This window comes from Malania oleifera, chromosome 3, assembly GCF_029873635.1.
Source record: "Malania oleifera isolate guangnan ecotype guangnan chromosome 3, ASM2987363v1, whole genome shotgun sequence".
Lineage (NCBI taxonomy): Eukaryota > Viridiplantae > Streptophyta > Magnoliopsida > Santalales > Ximeniaceae > Malania > Malania oleifera.
Genome location: NC_080419.1, coordinates 101138736 through 101153029, shown reverse-complemented (window position 1 = coordinate 101153029; position 14294 = coordinate 101138736). Strand labels below are relative to the sequence as shown.

General features: G+C 36.0%; 1 protein-coding gene across 1 annotated transcript in view; it reads left to right on the top strand.

Annotated features, from left to right (window-relative positions):
• The window catches only part of LOC131151762 (CHD3-type chromatin-remodeling factor PICKLE-like), a 131667-nt gene that overhangs the window by 21809 nt on the left and 95564 nt on the right, over positions 1-14294 (top strand). Inside the window, exons 3-5 of the mRNA XM_058103165.1 lie at positions 3324-3461; positions 3565-3719; positions 4417-4578. Coding sequence (XP_057959148.1) covers positions 3324-3461; positions 3565-3719; positions 4417-4578 — 455 coding nt within the window. The remainder of the gene's footprint in view (positions 1-3323; positions 3462-3564; positions 3720-4416; positions 4579-14294) is intronic.

Sequence of the window (14294 nt, the reverse complement as noted above, 5' to 3'; positions counted from 1 at the left end):
CGTGCTCAAGTATGGAGAATCATTGAAGTGCGGAAATTGAATTGCTCGTGATTCGCTGTGATATATATGTCTGTATGTCATGTAAGTATGTATGTGTATATATACTAGTAAATAGCTCACGTGCAACGCATGGTTGCACATGACTGCATGTGAAAAATATTATGTAAAATATTTTCATGATTCTCAATAAAATTTATTTATATATTTTAAAAAATTGACAATATATTCTCATAATTTAGTTTGCACATATTAAAGTATGAATATAAAAAATTATTGATAAAAAATTATATGTTGCTTAAAATTAAAAACATCAACAAGACATACTATTATGACACCACATGGGCATAGAGACAAGGAAAAATTTTAAAATATAAGATAGATATGGTAGGATTGCTCTAATTGACATTACATGAAATATTAAATTTAATATTTATAGATCATTATAGATAAGAAATTTAATGAATTAATAATATTTTATTATTTTTATTTTATAAAAAATCTTAATGCATGGCTCCTTCGAATAGAAATATTAATAAATTTATTGCAACTTCTAAATTTTGATTTTCTACCTAAAATATTTAAAAATATTATTTTTTTTGTTTACTTAATGATCAATTAATGAGTTTTATTTTCCTGAATCTCAAATAAATTATTTGGCAGTACTTCTAGGGCAATAATTTTCTTTTTAAATTTAATTTTCAGAAGTTATATTATTATCTATCTAAACTATGTTAGATTCTTCAAAATAATTTTAGACGACAACATAATAATTTACTTATTTTATTTTGAGATTTATCTTCTATTTTGTATTTACACTACCATTATATTTATTTTATTTTTTAACTGAATGGTTTTTTACTTATACTATTTACAATAAAAGTTTTAAAGAATATCTATCTAACTTTTCTTGAATTTTTTTTTCTAGAAATGCTGTCTTATTTTTTAAAAAATTATCATAATTTTCCTTGCAAAATTATTTACACTACTCATATATATATATTGCTAGTTTAGTTTGTATTTTAGCCAAATGAAGTTTTTTTTTTGGTTAATATTTAACTTATACAAAATGTATTCTATAAAAATACTTTTAGTTAATATTTGTTAACTTTATTTTTGGAACATTATCTTATTTTTAAAATATTTGAATTTTTTTTTTTCATGAAATCAATTATCCTATTTATACTTTTATTAATTTATTGTATAGATATAGATATGCTTGTATAAATTTATATATTTATAGATATGGATATGTTTACACACACACACACACACACACACTGTGTTAGTTTATTTTACTTTTTAACCAAATAAAAATCCTTTATTTTATTTTTAAACATAATTTCTGGACTTTCTAAATGTAATTTTATCTAATTTTGGTTGAATTATTTTCTAGTATGGAAATTTACATATTTTAAAAATATTTAGCTCACAAAATGATTTACACAATTTCCACTTATATATGTAGTATGAAAATTTATTTCTTTTAGAAATATTTAGTCTTTCTTAATTAACTTCTAGGAATATTGGTTCTTACTTTCAAAAGATAAGGATACTTTTGTCCACAAAATGATTTTATGCTATTCATACTTTTATATATAATTATAATACGCATGGACAGAGTTGAGCATGGATAACTTGAAGGTAAGTTTTTTTGGAATTCTATGACTATTGATTGTTCCAAGCATAGTTGACCCTTTACATCTTTACTTCCACAAAAGGGGACAAAGCTAGAAAGTTATTGGAGAATGCAATTTTGTATGTAGTTTTTAGTTGTACCATGACTTTCTAAACATGCTGTACATTTATTTTTTTCTTGAATCAGACTTCCTGCTTTATTTTTAACTCTATGCTTAGATTCGTTGGGTCTTTTTTGGGATATGAATAATTTATTTTCTTGTCCTCTGAGCAGTCAGCATTGTCTGAGAATTATCAATGTCCTCACATAGTATGCTGGAGCGTGATGTGATTGAGATGGACATTGTTTTTTTTTTTTTGAAAATTCAGAAAGAATCTGCCTTTTACATTTTTTGTTTTTCGTTTTTTCTGTTTGTTTTCAGATTTTGTTAAGGAGTTGAGAATCTGCTTCTTACCTGTCCCTTCATTGCTTCTTTTCATGGAGGGTGTGGAATAATCTTTTTGGCTTATTTAGAGCGATATGTGTGTGTCCGGAGTCAGTGGAGGATTTATTGGCTATATCATTTTCAGGTTTTGGGAAGATAATGATGGTTTGGCTTTGTGAAGGCGTGCAGTTTTGCAGTTTTGTGGGGGCTTTGGTTGGAACAGAATGCTCGTATTCTTATGAGGAAGGGGATGTATTTGATTATGCTTTGGGATAAGATTCAATATCTGGCTTCCTTATTTGCTTTTGCAGCAGGATGTTTCAAAGGGATTTGTTTTTCTTATTTACTGTGTGATTGGCTGGCTGTGCATTTTTTTTGATTTGATTTGATTTTTTTGTTTTTTGTTCTTGCATCTTTTAAGTAGGATTTCTCATGCTCATTGTCGTACTTCTTCTACTCCCTAACAAAATCTCTTTTTTAAAACGGTAAGATAGTCAAAATGGAGGCACTTGTGGAGGTTTTTTTGTCATTGTACATGGCTATTATGTTTTATAAGGTGGCTCTTGGATTGTTCAATTTATATGGATGAGAGGGTTGGTTAATTAAGAAAAGGACATAGTATTAATGGAATGACTGCAATTGAAATGAGGATTTTGTGATGGATGAGTAGTTATACTGGCACAAAAAATAGAATGAGAAATGAATGAATATGTTGAAGGGGTTAGGGGGTAGCACTAATTGAAAACAAGATGAAAGAAGACAGATCAAAATGGTTTAGGCATGCATAATGGATATTAGATGTAGCAATAATGAAAAGTGAGTTTTTTTTTATGGGGAGGTCATTTGAAGGACAGATGAAAGAACAAGAAGACTGTTATTGAGGATGGGAAGAAGATTTAACAAAATTTATCTAACAGAAGGGCTCGTCTCAAGTCCAGCTTAATGGGGAAACCATGAAGTGGATTTTTGTAAGAGCCAATCCATCACTGTAGTTGATACCTCTCTCTCTCTGTCTTTTCTGCCTCTCTTTTTCTTTTTCTTCCTTTTTCTTCTTCTTCTTCCTCTCTCTCTCTCTCTCTCTCTCTCTCGTTAAAGTTTTAGCTGAAGCTCCATTATACTATATCTTACTTTGTTGTTGCACTAGTACTTGAAATCTCTGGCATATTGCTTTTATTTTCTAATTTTTGGGAAATTTTAGAAACAAACAGTTGTATGTTACCTAGAACTTTATCTTTCTCCTTTTTTTGGTTTGATTTCTTACAGAAGGATGACTCATGTCAAGCCTGTGGAGAAGGTGGCAGTCTTCTCTCTTGTGAAACATGCACTTATGCTTACCATCCCAAGTGTTTGCTTCCACCTCTGAAGGCTCCTCTTCCTGGCACTTGGAGATGCCCTGAATGTGTATGATATCATAATATGCTGCAATTCATGTTGCTATGTTGATTTTCATTATGGATATAATGCGTTAGTGATTACTCCGGTTTAACACATTTTGTCTATGCAGGTTAGCCCTCTAAATGATATTGACAAGATACTGGAGTGTGAAATGCGTCCTACTGTAGCTGGTGATAGTGATGCATCTAAACTGGGTTCAAAGCAAATATTTGTAAAACAGTATCTTGTGAAGTGGAAGGGATTATCTTATCTGCATTGCACATGGTAAATCAAAGGTTATATTTGATAGGTCTACTTGTTTATTGGAATGATATTTCTCTTATATAGAAGAGTGTGTGGAAAAGAAGTTTGATTATCAAGTAGAGTGCTTGATGAAGTTTGATTATTCTACAGCTTGTTCCGAATGTCCTTTTTATTGCCATGAAAAATCTTGCTTTTGTTTGTTTCATAGTTACTAGAAAATGCTAACATTGTAATGAACTGCGGATTGGTATGAACATTCCAAGAAGTTGAACATTTTTGTTTGGCAATGCAAAATCAAACAATCGAAAATTTTAATTCAATGTATCACGTAACCTATTTTTTTAGTTGTTCAAAGCTGGGAATCAGTGCATTTTAGTTCTATTTTCTGTCATTATTATTCTATTTCACAACAGAAAATCTCTTCTAGATTTAGGAACACCTCATCATCCTTTATGAAATATATGAGGTCCCATAAGCTCTTTTTACCAATATATCTATTTAAGTCGACCCCAAGTGTTCCACATTTTAGAGCATGTGCTGTGCCGTGATCCTGTTTTTTTTCCGAACTGGAACATTCCACATTCTAGGTAACATTGGTTTTTTTTCTAGTACAGTTTGCTGTCTCTTGTAGTTGATTCCATTTCTCCAATTGTATTTGCATTTTATTCAGAGTCTTAAAAAAATCATTCCTTCATCTGCTATATGCTGTTTTTATCAGGGTGCCAGAAAAGGAGTTCCTTAAAGCTTTCAAGGCACATCCTCGTCTAAAGACAAAAGTGAACAACTTTCATCGTCAGATGGCATCAATAAATAACTCTGAAGACGACTTTGTTGCTATTCGTCCAGAATGGACTACTGTTGACCGGATTCTTGCTTGCAGGTTGGACAATCTCAAAGTGTATTTCATTTCATTATCACCTGGTTCTGTAGTTTGAACCTAGGGTTATTATTATTATTATCAGGAAAAAAGGGTGGGGGCAGAGTAGTTTGTGGCCATCCTCTCTTGTTCATAGACATAGAAGTCACTACCTGCTTAGGGACCAATGTATGGAGGAGCCTATAGGACCCTTACTGATGTTATGGGCTGCTATCCCACCCGCTGGGAGGGGGGCTGGAAAGCTACTAAAGTTTGGTTTGGTTTGCCAATTGGAATAGTGTACAAAAAAGAATATGGTAACTTTAAGTCAAATGAGGATGTAAAAGTTCTTGTTATTTCAACCAATATGGAATAGAAAGGAATGGCTATTCCTAAATCTCTCCACGGGAATGTCTATTCCTGCGACCATGTTGGTTGGAGTAACATTGACTTTTGCATGGTCATTAACTTGAGGATGATACTACTGTTTTTTTTATTTTATTATTACGTATGCACAATAATAGAACTTTGTCAAGGAATTAATGTTGCAGAACTGCCATGCCCTTGTTTCTTTCAGGGTTTAAACTGAATGCTTGAAACCTGATAGAAAATTCTAACACCCTGTTCTCAAATGATCTGTTTTGCCTGTGGGGGTATGGTTGACCTTTCTCTTGTAAATTAAGATGTTAACTTACATTACAAGCACCAGATACCTAATAAAGGATACGGTGCATACATATTAAAAAGTACAGCAGAAAATAATAGTAAGAATAGCTTCCAGGTTTGCTTTTCCACTCTCCCGCCCCCTGCGAGACTACTCTGTATGTGTGGCTGGTTGATTTTAATGCTTGCAGAGAGGGAGGTAGGAAGGGAGTGAGAAATGGTCAGCTTTGTAATTACTGTTATGATGCCACTAAAAACTTCCATATCATTTTGTATCTGCTAAGATATACTTGGAGAACTCTTTTAACTTGAACATATGCCCAATGATGGAAAACTAATTCTATTTAGTGGCTGTGATTTTCATTAAGAGCACAATCACCACCAAAGTCATTGCTTGCATCAATCTTCTTCTTCTTCTTATTTTTCTTCTTCTGCTGCTGCTAGTTTCTCATATGAGATCTGAGGTTTACACTGGTTCATCTGTCTGGGCCTAGCAGGAGAATAACAGTTATATACTCTCTCTCTCTCTCTCATGGCCAACAATCTTGCTTATCTCTTTCTGAATTCGTTGGGTGATTGCTTAACAGAATGATTTGGGATATAATAGAGGATGTCCGTGGGAAAATGGTCCACATCAGAAGCAAGTCCTATCTGGGACTGTAAAAGGTTGTCATGGTGACTTCATATTATTTTTGGAGCAAAATCTTTCTGTAAATTGATGGGTTAGGGTTTTGTTACTGGCTGCTCATTGGTTTCTGAGTGCCTTTCTTTGGTTGTCTTTTTTTTTTTTTTTTTTTTGTTTTGTTTTGTTTTGTATTTGTTTTGGGAGATTTTATCATCAGATGAGATTTGGGAATTAGTGTTGTTGGTGGTGCTTCGGTCGACTACAGGAGGCAAGTTCTTGGAAATAGGGTGCAGTTTTAGGGAAAGGATCATTCCATCTTCGTACCTTGTGCCTGGGGGATTGGAGGGTAGGGTTTGCATGCAGATGTTTGGTGTTTTGTCAGAGGTGAAGAAGAGACCTTAATGGAAGGAGGTGCTAAAGAAGTTGCTCACCACCAGATATGAAAAATGAGGATTTGTGTTTATTGTGATGATATGCTGTTGGCACCGGGGAAGAATAGGTGGCTGGAGTGGTTGAGGGGTGGCAGATAGGGTTTCCAGGAGCATTATCATTGGAGAAGATGACTTGGTCGGTCCTAGGCTTGAAGCTAAGGGCTCATTTAGTTGTTGAAAATATTTTCTGTTTTCGATTTTTTAGTTTTCTAAAGAATTATGAAAATGTTAGATTATTTTTTAGTTTTTGAGGGTTCGTGCTAAAAAGGTAGAAAACAAAGAGTTTGTTGAAATGTGCTTTTTTTTTTTTTTCATTTTTTATGTATAAATTTCAAAGTGATTTCAAAAGGACACTTGTTTTCCAATTTTCCAAAAATTAGAAGTTAAATTTTGGAATCATGGATTTTGGGGCTTGAATTTGGATTTGTGTAGATTTAGGAAAACTTTATATATAATCAATACAGACTAAAGTCCAAGATTCGAATTTCATGCTCCTATACACAAAGTAAGAGTTAAAAATCTAGAAAAATAATAGAAATATGTTTCCAACTTTTCTATAAAAATTTGGAAAATTGGAAAACAAGGTGGCCTTTTTTGTAATTATTTGAAAAATTCGAAGTGGAAAGTAAAACTATTTTCACAAGCAAATAGTGCAAAAATTGTTTATTGTTGTTCACTTGTCTCATATAAATGTTGTAAAAATGAAAAAATTAGCTAACTTATTTGTATTTTTTTGGATAATGAAAATGGAAAATGAAAACTGTTTTCTGCAACTAAACGGGCCCTAAGGTATTTTGGAGTAAGCCATGTATTTTATCTCTTAATTTAAATTTGGGCCAACTGTTAACACCTTTTACTGAGGTCCATATTTTAAAATTTAAATGAGGAAAATGTTCGACAGTCTTTTTAAGGCCCAGCATACTTCATATTGTGGTACAAAGAGGGGCTGGCCCATTTAAGGAAGGGGGGAATTATAAATGGGCAGGCCCAAAAATTAGATCTGGGAACAGAGGGGTCATCATATCTTGCCAATAGGGTTTCTGTGCAGGTGGAGAAGAGATTTTGTGGTTCAGTTGCTTTCACTTCTCTGATGGCAGCTCTCTACAAAACGATCTACAAACTTATTTGGGGGAGTGGGGCCTGAGCCCACCAATCTTTGGGAAACCAGCAATGTTCTGAGGCTGTCAGATCTGATTACTTTTCTGCTTTGCAAACAATTCTCAGCTACAATATTCAGAAGGAAGCCATTATCATATTGTGTAAGGGTCCAAAGATCATCTTTGGGTGGTTGTCTGTATGGGATGTTTACAAATGTTGATGTGGAGCAAGGAATAGGGAGTTATATTGTGGGAAATACTGGCGGTGATAAATCTCTAGATGCTAAAAAGAAAACTGATAGGGCTGAGTCTACTAAAGTTTATACTCGTTGGATGGTGATGCAGGCAGGCCTTGATTCAAAGAATTCTCTTGATGATACCTGAATTAATACTGGTGTGCACGTGAGTAAAATTTTGAAAAGAAATACTGATGATGGTTTTGGCGTTGAAGAAACTGCAGATGTTCCGAGGGTGGAATCTGAGAAGATTAATAATGAGGAAGGTAGTCTAAAGGGGAAAAATAAATGGGGCAGTTAGTCTGACAATGAGAGTGATTTTGATAGTGAGTTTGCCTGTGATAATGGTTTATTGTTGGATGAATTTTATGAGAAAGGTAGGTATGTTTTAGATTCCCTTAATTTAGTTGGTGATATTTCTCATGTGCCAGCAATTCAACTTGAAGCTTTAGGGGGTGTTCCTATTTTTGAGGATGATGTTATGGGTAAAGAGCAGCGAATGATCATGGTAGGGATGCATTTTTCCTGACCCTGTCTCACCTTTTGTGCAGATTAGTGGCTCAAATAACTTACGGACAAGATGTGCTTGTGGTTGTCTTATCTCAGCGTACAAGAAGTTCAATTGGATGGGTGTAAGAGTTGGGGCTACTCAGCTGTTTGAAGGTGTCACTAGGATCAAGATAGCAAGGTTTACGTTGCAGTTGCCTTTGATAGAGAGACCTTAATTTTGTGATTATAATTGAAGAACAGTGACAAACAAGAAATAGAAGTTTTCTATTCATTTTTCTTCATTCTTTGCATCAGTTCAATTCTTATCTCAGTGAACAAGAAGTTCAATTGGATGGGTGTAAGAGTTGGGGCTACTCAGCTGTTTGAAGGTGTTACTAGGATCAAGATAGCAAGGTTTACGTTGCAGTTGCCTTTGATAGAGAGACCTTAATTTCGTGATTATAATTGAAGAACGGTGACAAACAAGAATTAGAAGTTTTTTATGCATTTTTCTTCATTCTTCGCATAAGTTTAATTCTTTTTGGTCTGGGCCTTGTGGGTTAGATGAGGTCCTTTGAAGTTCGCTTTTGAGGGTGGAAGGAGGGTTCCTTCCCTTGAAATTCCTCGAAAACCAGGGGTTGGTTTGTGTGGTTAGAAAGATTTGGAGGTGGATGATGTAGATCCATGCGATTTCCAGAATGGGTAAAAGCTGATGGCTGGTGGATGCTTCTTGCATCTTGAAGATCTTATGGTAGAAAAGAGATTGAGCAGAAGACTGGAGGGACGATCCTTTGGTGTGGTGATAGTGGATCGATTAATTTATAAAGGATCAAGCAAAGGGCATTCGGTTGGGGGATGAGAAGATCAGAAACTTCTTTTGCTGATGTACTTTGTAAAGCGCTGACAAAGGAGTCAGGCGAGGTGATCCACTGTTTTTGGGAGTCTGGTGCAAAGTATCAGGGAAGGGGTCTACAAGCTTTACGATGCACTGGGAGTGGCAGTAGATTTTTAATTGGGTTTTCAAATGTGAGAAATAGGGTGAGTTCTTTTCATGGGGCTTCTGGTAATGGGTTTAAAGTTAATGGGCCTATTTTAAGGGTAGTTGGCCCCATGCTCCTAATGGAAGGATGTGGGTTGTTGTTGGTAGAAGCAATAAGAATATTGATGATGTGGAAGAAGCACAGCCTAAAAAAATGGAAGGGCCTGCATTTAGTTGAATGGGTATGGGAATTCTCATAGTTTGGATCTTACAAATCGCTGAAGAAGCTCTATGGAAGTCTATGGAACTGCCAATAATGCTAGACAAGAAATTAAGACTTGCAGAAGAAGGTTCGAGGGTCTGAACTGGATAGGAAATGAAGCAAATTGAAATGGCAGGGTTGAAGAGGATGTAGTTGGCCTTGATTCACACTCTTTAGAGTTACAGCCAACTGTTATGGCAGAAAAAAGCCCTCTCTTCTTATCAACCCTGAGAGGACCAGAGAAACAGTTTGATGATCAGAATGAACACAGGTTTTTGAAAGAGGTAGAAGAAGATTTAGAGAGTTTGTGATTCAATTGATGACTTGGGGAGCATGTGCAAGTCTGTAAAAAAAGTACTTCAGACCTGTTGATGGCAGAGGAAGAGGTTTATTAAGAATCTTATATGCAGAGTGTGTTAGGGATTTAGCCAAGGAAGTTGGGTGTGCTGAGCTGGGTTGGTCATTGTCCTATCTAGCGGTTCCTTTGGAAGGTAACCCTAGATCATCTAGTTTTTGAGATCTTGTGGTGGAGAGTGTCCAAGCGTTTAGATGGGTGGAAGGGAGAGCCCTTTTTTCTTTGGGAGGGATAACTACTCTAATCCAAGTTTGTCTTCCTAGTATCTCGTTGTTGTTGTTGTTTTTTTTATTTTTTTGTCTTTTTTTCTATATTTAAAATTCCAATGGGAGTCGCTAGTAGGATTGAGAGAATTATGAGAGATTTTCTTTGGTCAGGGATAGCAGGATCTAGGGATCATTTGGTGAGTTGAGAGGTGATTTGTAGGACTAAGAGGGAGGGTGGGTTTGGTCTTGGAAATTTGGTGTCTAGAAACATGGCTCTTCCGGTTAAGTGGCTCTGGCGGTTTTGACTAGAAGTTTCTTCATTGTGTCATAGAGTTATCAAAAGTAAATTTGGGCTTGATGGGAATGGATGGGATACTAATTTGGGTTTTAGATGCTCTTTGGAAAGTGTATGGAAAGCTATATATCAGATTTACCCACTCTTTATTCCCCATACTAAATTTGTTTTGGGTACGGATTGTAATATTCATTTTTGGAAAGGCCTATGGATGGGGAGAATGTTGTTTTGTCCATTTATTTTTCTTGCCTTTTCTGCCTTTTTCGATTGAGCTGAGGGCAAAATGATCCCATTTCTTCGTTGCAGACTCGGATGGTTCTTTACTCTCTTGGGATTTCCGTTTTAGGAGAGCCTTTAATGATAGGGAAACTATTGAGTTTCTTCTTTATTGATTATGTTGAATAATTGTGGGGTATCCTCTAAAAATGATAGCTGATATTGGTTGTTGGATTCTTCGACAGTCTATTCTTGTAAATCTTTCTTTGAATTCTTGGTTTGGACAAATTCCTCTTTTCCTCTTAACAAGGTTATATGGAAGGTCAAAATTCATCCTAAAATCAAAGCATGTCTTTGGTTGGTTGTGCTTAATATAGGATAAATACTAATGAGTTTTTGCAGATGAGGAGACCTTTAAGGGCTCTCCTTCTTGATATTTGTATGCTGTGCTTTAATTGTTCAGAGTCTGTTTCACAACATTTCCTGCACTGCGATTATGCATGGAAGGTCTGGAACAAGTTATTTAATTACTTTGAAGAAAGTTGGGTTTGTCCTGGAACAATGGAAGAGTTCTTCGCAATTTCTTTTGTCGGGTTTAAGAGGAAGAAGGAAGGAATTGCATTATGGAATTGTGCTATATTTGTAGTGTTTTAGGGCTTGTGAAAGGGACATAATGCGTGTATATTTGCAAGGAAGAAGTTACCATATTGGTTGGTGTGGGAAAGAATTCTGTTTATGGCTTCTTTATGGTGTAACGGCTATGGAAATGTCAAGGGATTGTGTGTTTCAGAAGTTCAGCGCAATTGGAAGTCTCTTTTAAGGGCATTGAGTTTTTCTCATTGGTTAGTTTTGCAATTTTTGGTTTTCCTGAAGTTTATGAGACTTTGTTGAGGAGATGTCCTCTATCCTGCTTGTAAATTCTATCTTTATCTAATGAATTTATTTTTCTATCAAAAAGAAAAAAAGAATTTTATATGCAGTCATCATGTTGGTTGCGGTGTTTTGTTCCATTTTGACTCCATAGTGGTTTTTAAAAAAATGAATGTCCATTGTTTGGGCAGGTTGATGTGCAGAATGAGGCTAGGTTCTTTGAAGCAACACATGTTATTGTTTGCCATTTGAAGAACACAGAAAACCGAGAAGGAAATTTAACTGAAGGGGGGGAGGGGTTGGCTTTTGTTCTCTCAAGTGAGTGTGTTCCATTGAGATACCTAATGATCTGCTGTAGATAAAGGGGTGGTAATGCTGTGAGAGAGCTCCTCTTGGATGATAAAGGGAACTCCACGGCTTATAAAGCTATTCTACCTACTCTCTCATTGTCTAATAGCACTGCTATTTTTTGTGCCAAAAAGAAAAATCTAATGATGGGGGGTTTATTGCACTGATCCATTTTTTTTGATGAGCTATATGCTGTTTTTTTTTTTGTGGTGAGATTCCTCGGGGAGAAAAAAAGGGAGGTAGAATTATTGTCAGTATGCAGACTTTCAATAGGTTTATTATTGGTTGTGTGTCGAGGGATCTTCCCTTCGGTAATGCTTTATTTTCTTGGTTAGTAGTTGGAGAGATTAGTTTATTTATTTATTTATTTTCCCCCAGTAAAGAAAGTATATATTAAATGGCATCAAGGGGATTCCAACCCAAAGTATAGGAAATCAATCACTCTGAAGGGTGTCACAAAAATTTAAAATTTCATTGGATTCATTTGCTGCAAGTCCACTATGCCAAATAGTAACCACAGTAAACCTTTGCTCTTTACTGAACTGAATTGTTGAGATTGACTTTTTGAAAACTCTTCTATTCCTCTCTTTCGAAACACAGTAGAAAATTGCTAGAGGAATGAGAGACAAAGCCTTTCTCTTTTCCTTTGTTGCTTGAGTCAATCTCCAGGCCTAGATATCCCCTCCAACAAATCTAGCGGTAACCCACCATTATTCCGATAAGAGTCAGAGCCACATTCCAAAGATTTCTAGTCCAGGGGCAATGGAGAAGGATATGGCCTACTGATTCTCCCTCGGCCATATAAAGACCGCATCCGTTGGCAATGGAGAACCCCTTTCTTTACAAGTTGTCCAGGGTCAAGCTATGAATTGCTTCACAAGTAAAAAAGGCAACCTTAGTAGGGGCCGCTGTATTCCATAGTTGAGAACAAGGGAGTGAATGTTGTTTGGCTCTTAGAGAAAAGTTTCTTGTAAAAGGATCAGACATTGAAGACCCCCTTCTTGTCCAAGGATCACATAGGAGGGTCAAGAGTGTTTTGAAACTGGATCTTGTTAAGATGACTGCATAAATCAGTGTGCTAGTGGAGTTACCAATCTTCCATATTTCTATGAAAGGGGGTATTCTAGTAAACCCCTTGAAATATTCTCTTTTGGTGGACTCGAAGGAGGAAGGAGGAAGGAGGAGCCATCCTTGAGAAATCGAAGGCTAGAGATGGGGTTAGCGGGTCACCAAGAGGAGGCCATCGAGTTGTTGGTTGTGGACGTCTCTAAGAGTTTGGGTTCTTTTATTAACTATGGGGGAGGGAAGGGAGTTGGGAAAAGGAATAAATGAGTGAAATTATGAAAATCGTTAGTTGGAATGTTAGAGGGCTAGGAGATTATAGAAAGAGGGGGTTAATAAAATAGATCTTGCTTGGATACTCCTCTAATATGGCTTTTATTCGGGAGGTCAAACTTGAGAATGTTGACTGGGGGTGGGGGTTAGAGGGATTTGGGAACTTTGTACCTTCTCGAGCGTTAGCAGGTGGTATTTTGGTAATGTGGGATATTCGCTCTATTGTTAAAGTGGATAGTTTAGTAGCTTTCTTCTCTCTTTCTATTTTAGTAGATGTGAGGGGTTAGGGTCAATGGTGGGTTTCGTCTGTGTATGGTCCGTCTAGACCAACCTTTAGGAGCTCGTATTGGAATGAGCTTGGTTATGTGTATGACTTTTGTGCTCCTAATTGGGTTGTGAGAGGTGATTTTAATGCGGCAAGGTTTCCCTGAGAGAAGAAAGGAGGTGATAGAGTTGACGCTACTATGTTGAGCTTTGATTCTTTTATTAGGGAGTGCGGTTTGAGAGACCTTCCTCTTGATAATGCTAATTATACGTGGTTGGTAGGTGGGGCTAGAGTGGTGGCAAGTAGGCTTGATAGATTTCTTTTCTGTATAGAGTGGGATGACGAGTTCCTTAATCTCTCTCAATCTATTTTACCCTTCGTGTTGGAATCGAGAAAGGTTGCTTAGGAACCTACTCCTTTTAGGTTTGAAAATGTGGTTGAATCGCGATTCCTTTTAGCCCTTAGTTAGGAATTCTTGGAATGAGGATGTGGAGAGGGGCTGGGAAGGTTTTAAATTCATGAAAAAACTTAGAAAGGTTAAAAGAGAAGTTGAAAGATTGGAATAGGGAGGTGTTTGGATACTCAAGGTTTGGAAAGGCGAATATCTTAAGAGAGTTGGTTGAGTTACATAAGGAGGAAGATAATACTATATCGGGGGAGAAAAAGATTAGAAGAGTATCTTTGAAGAATGAAATGGAAGAGGTGATTTTCAAGGAAATGAGAAGTTGAAGGCAGGAGTTGAAGTTTAAATGGATCATAGATGGTGGTTGTAATTCTAGATTTTTTCATAGGACAGCGATAGGGAAATTGAGGAAGAACATGATGAGGGAGTTGGAAGTGGATAGGGGGTTATTATAACTGATTAGAGTCAAATTGCTGCTGAAATCACTTAGTCATATTCTAATTTGTATTGTGATGAAGATGCTAGTAGACCTATGATTGAAGGATTAGAGCAGGATTCTTTATCTGGCGAGGAGGTGGGTTGGTTGGAAAGACCTTTTGAGGAAGAGGAAGCCACAATTTTTGGGATGGAGAGGGATAAAGCTCCAGGATTGGATGGTTTTAATA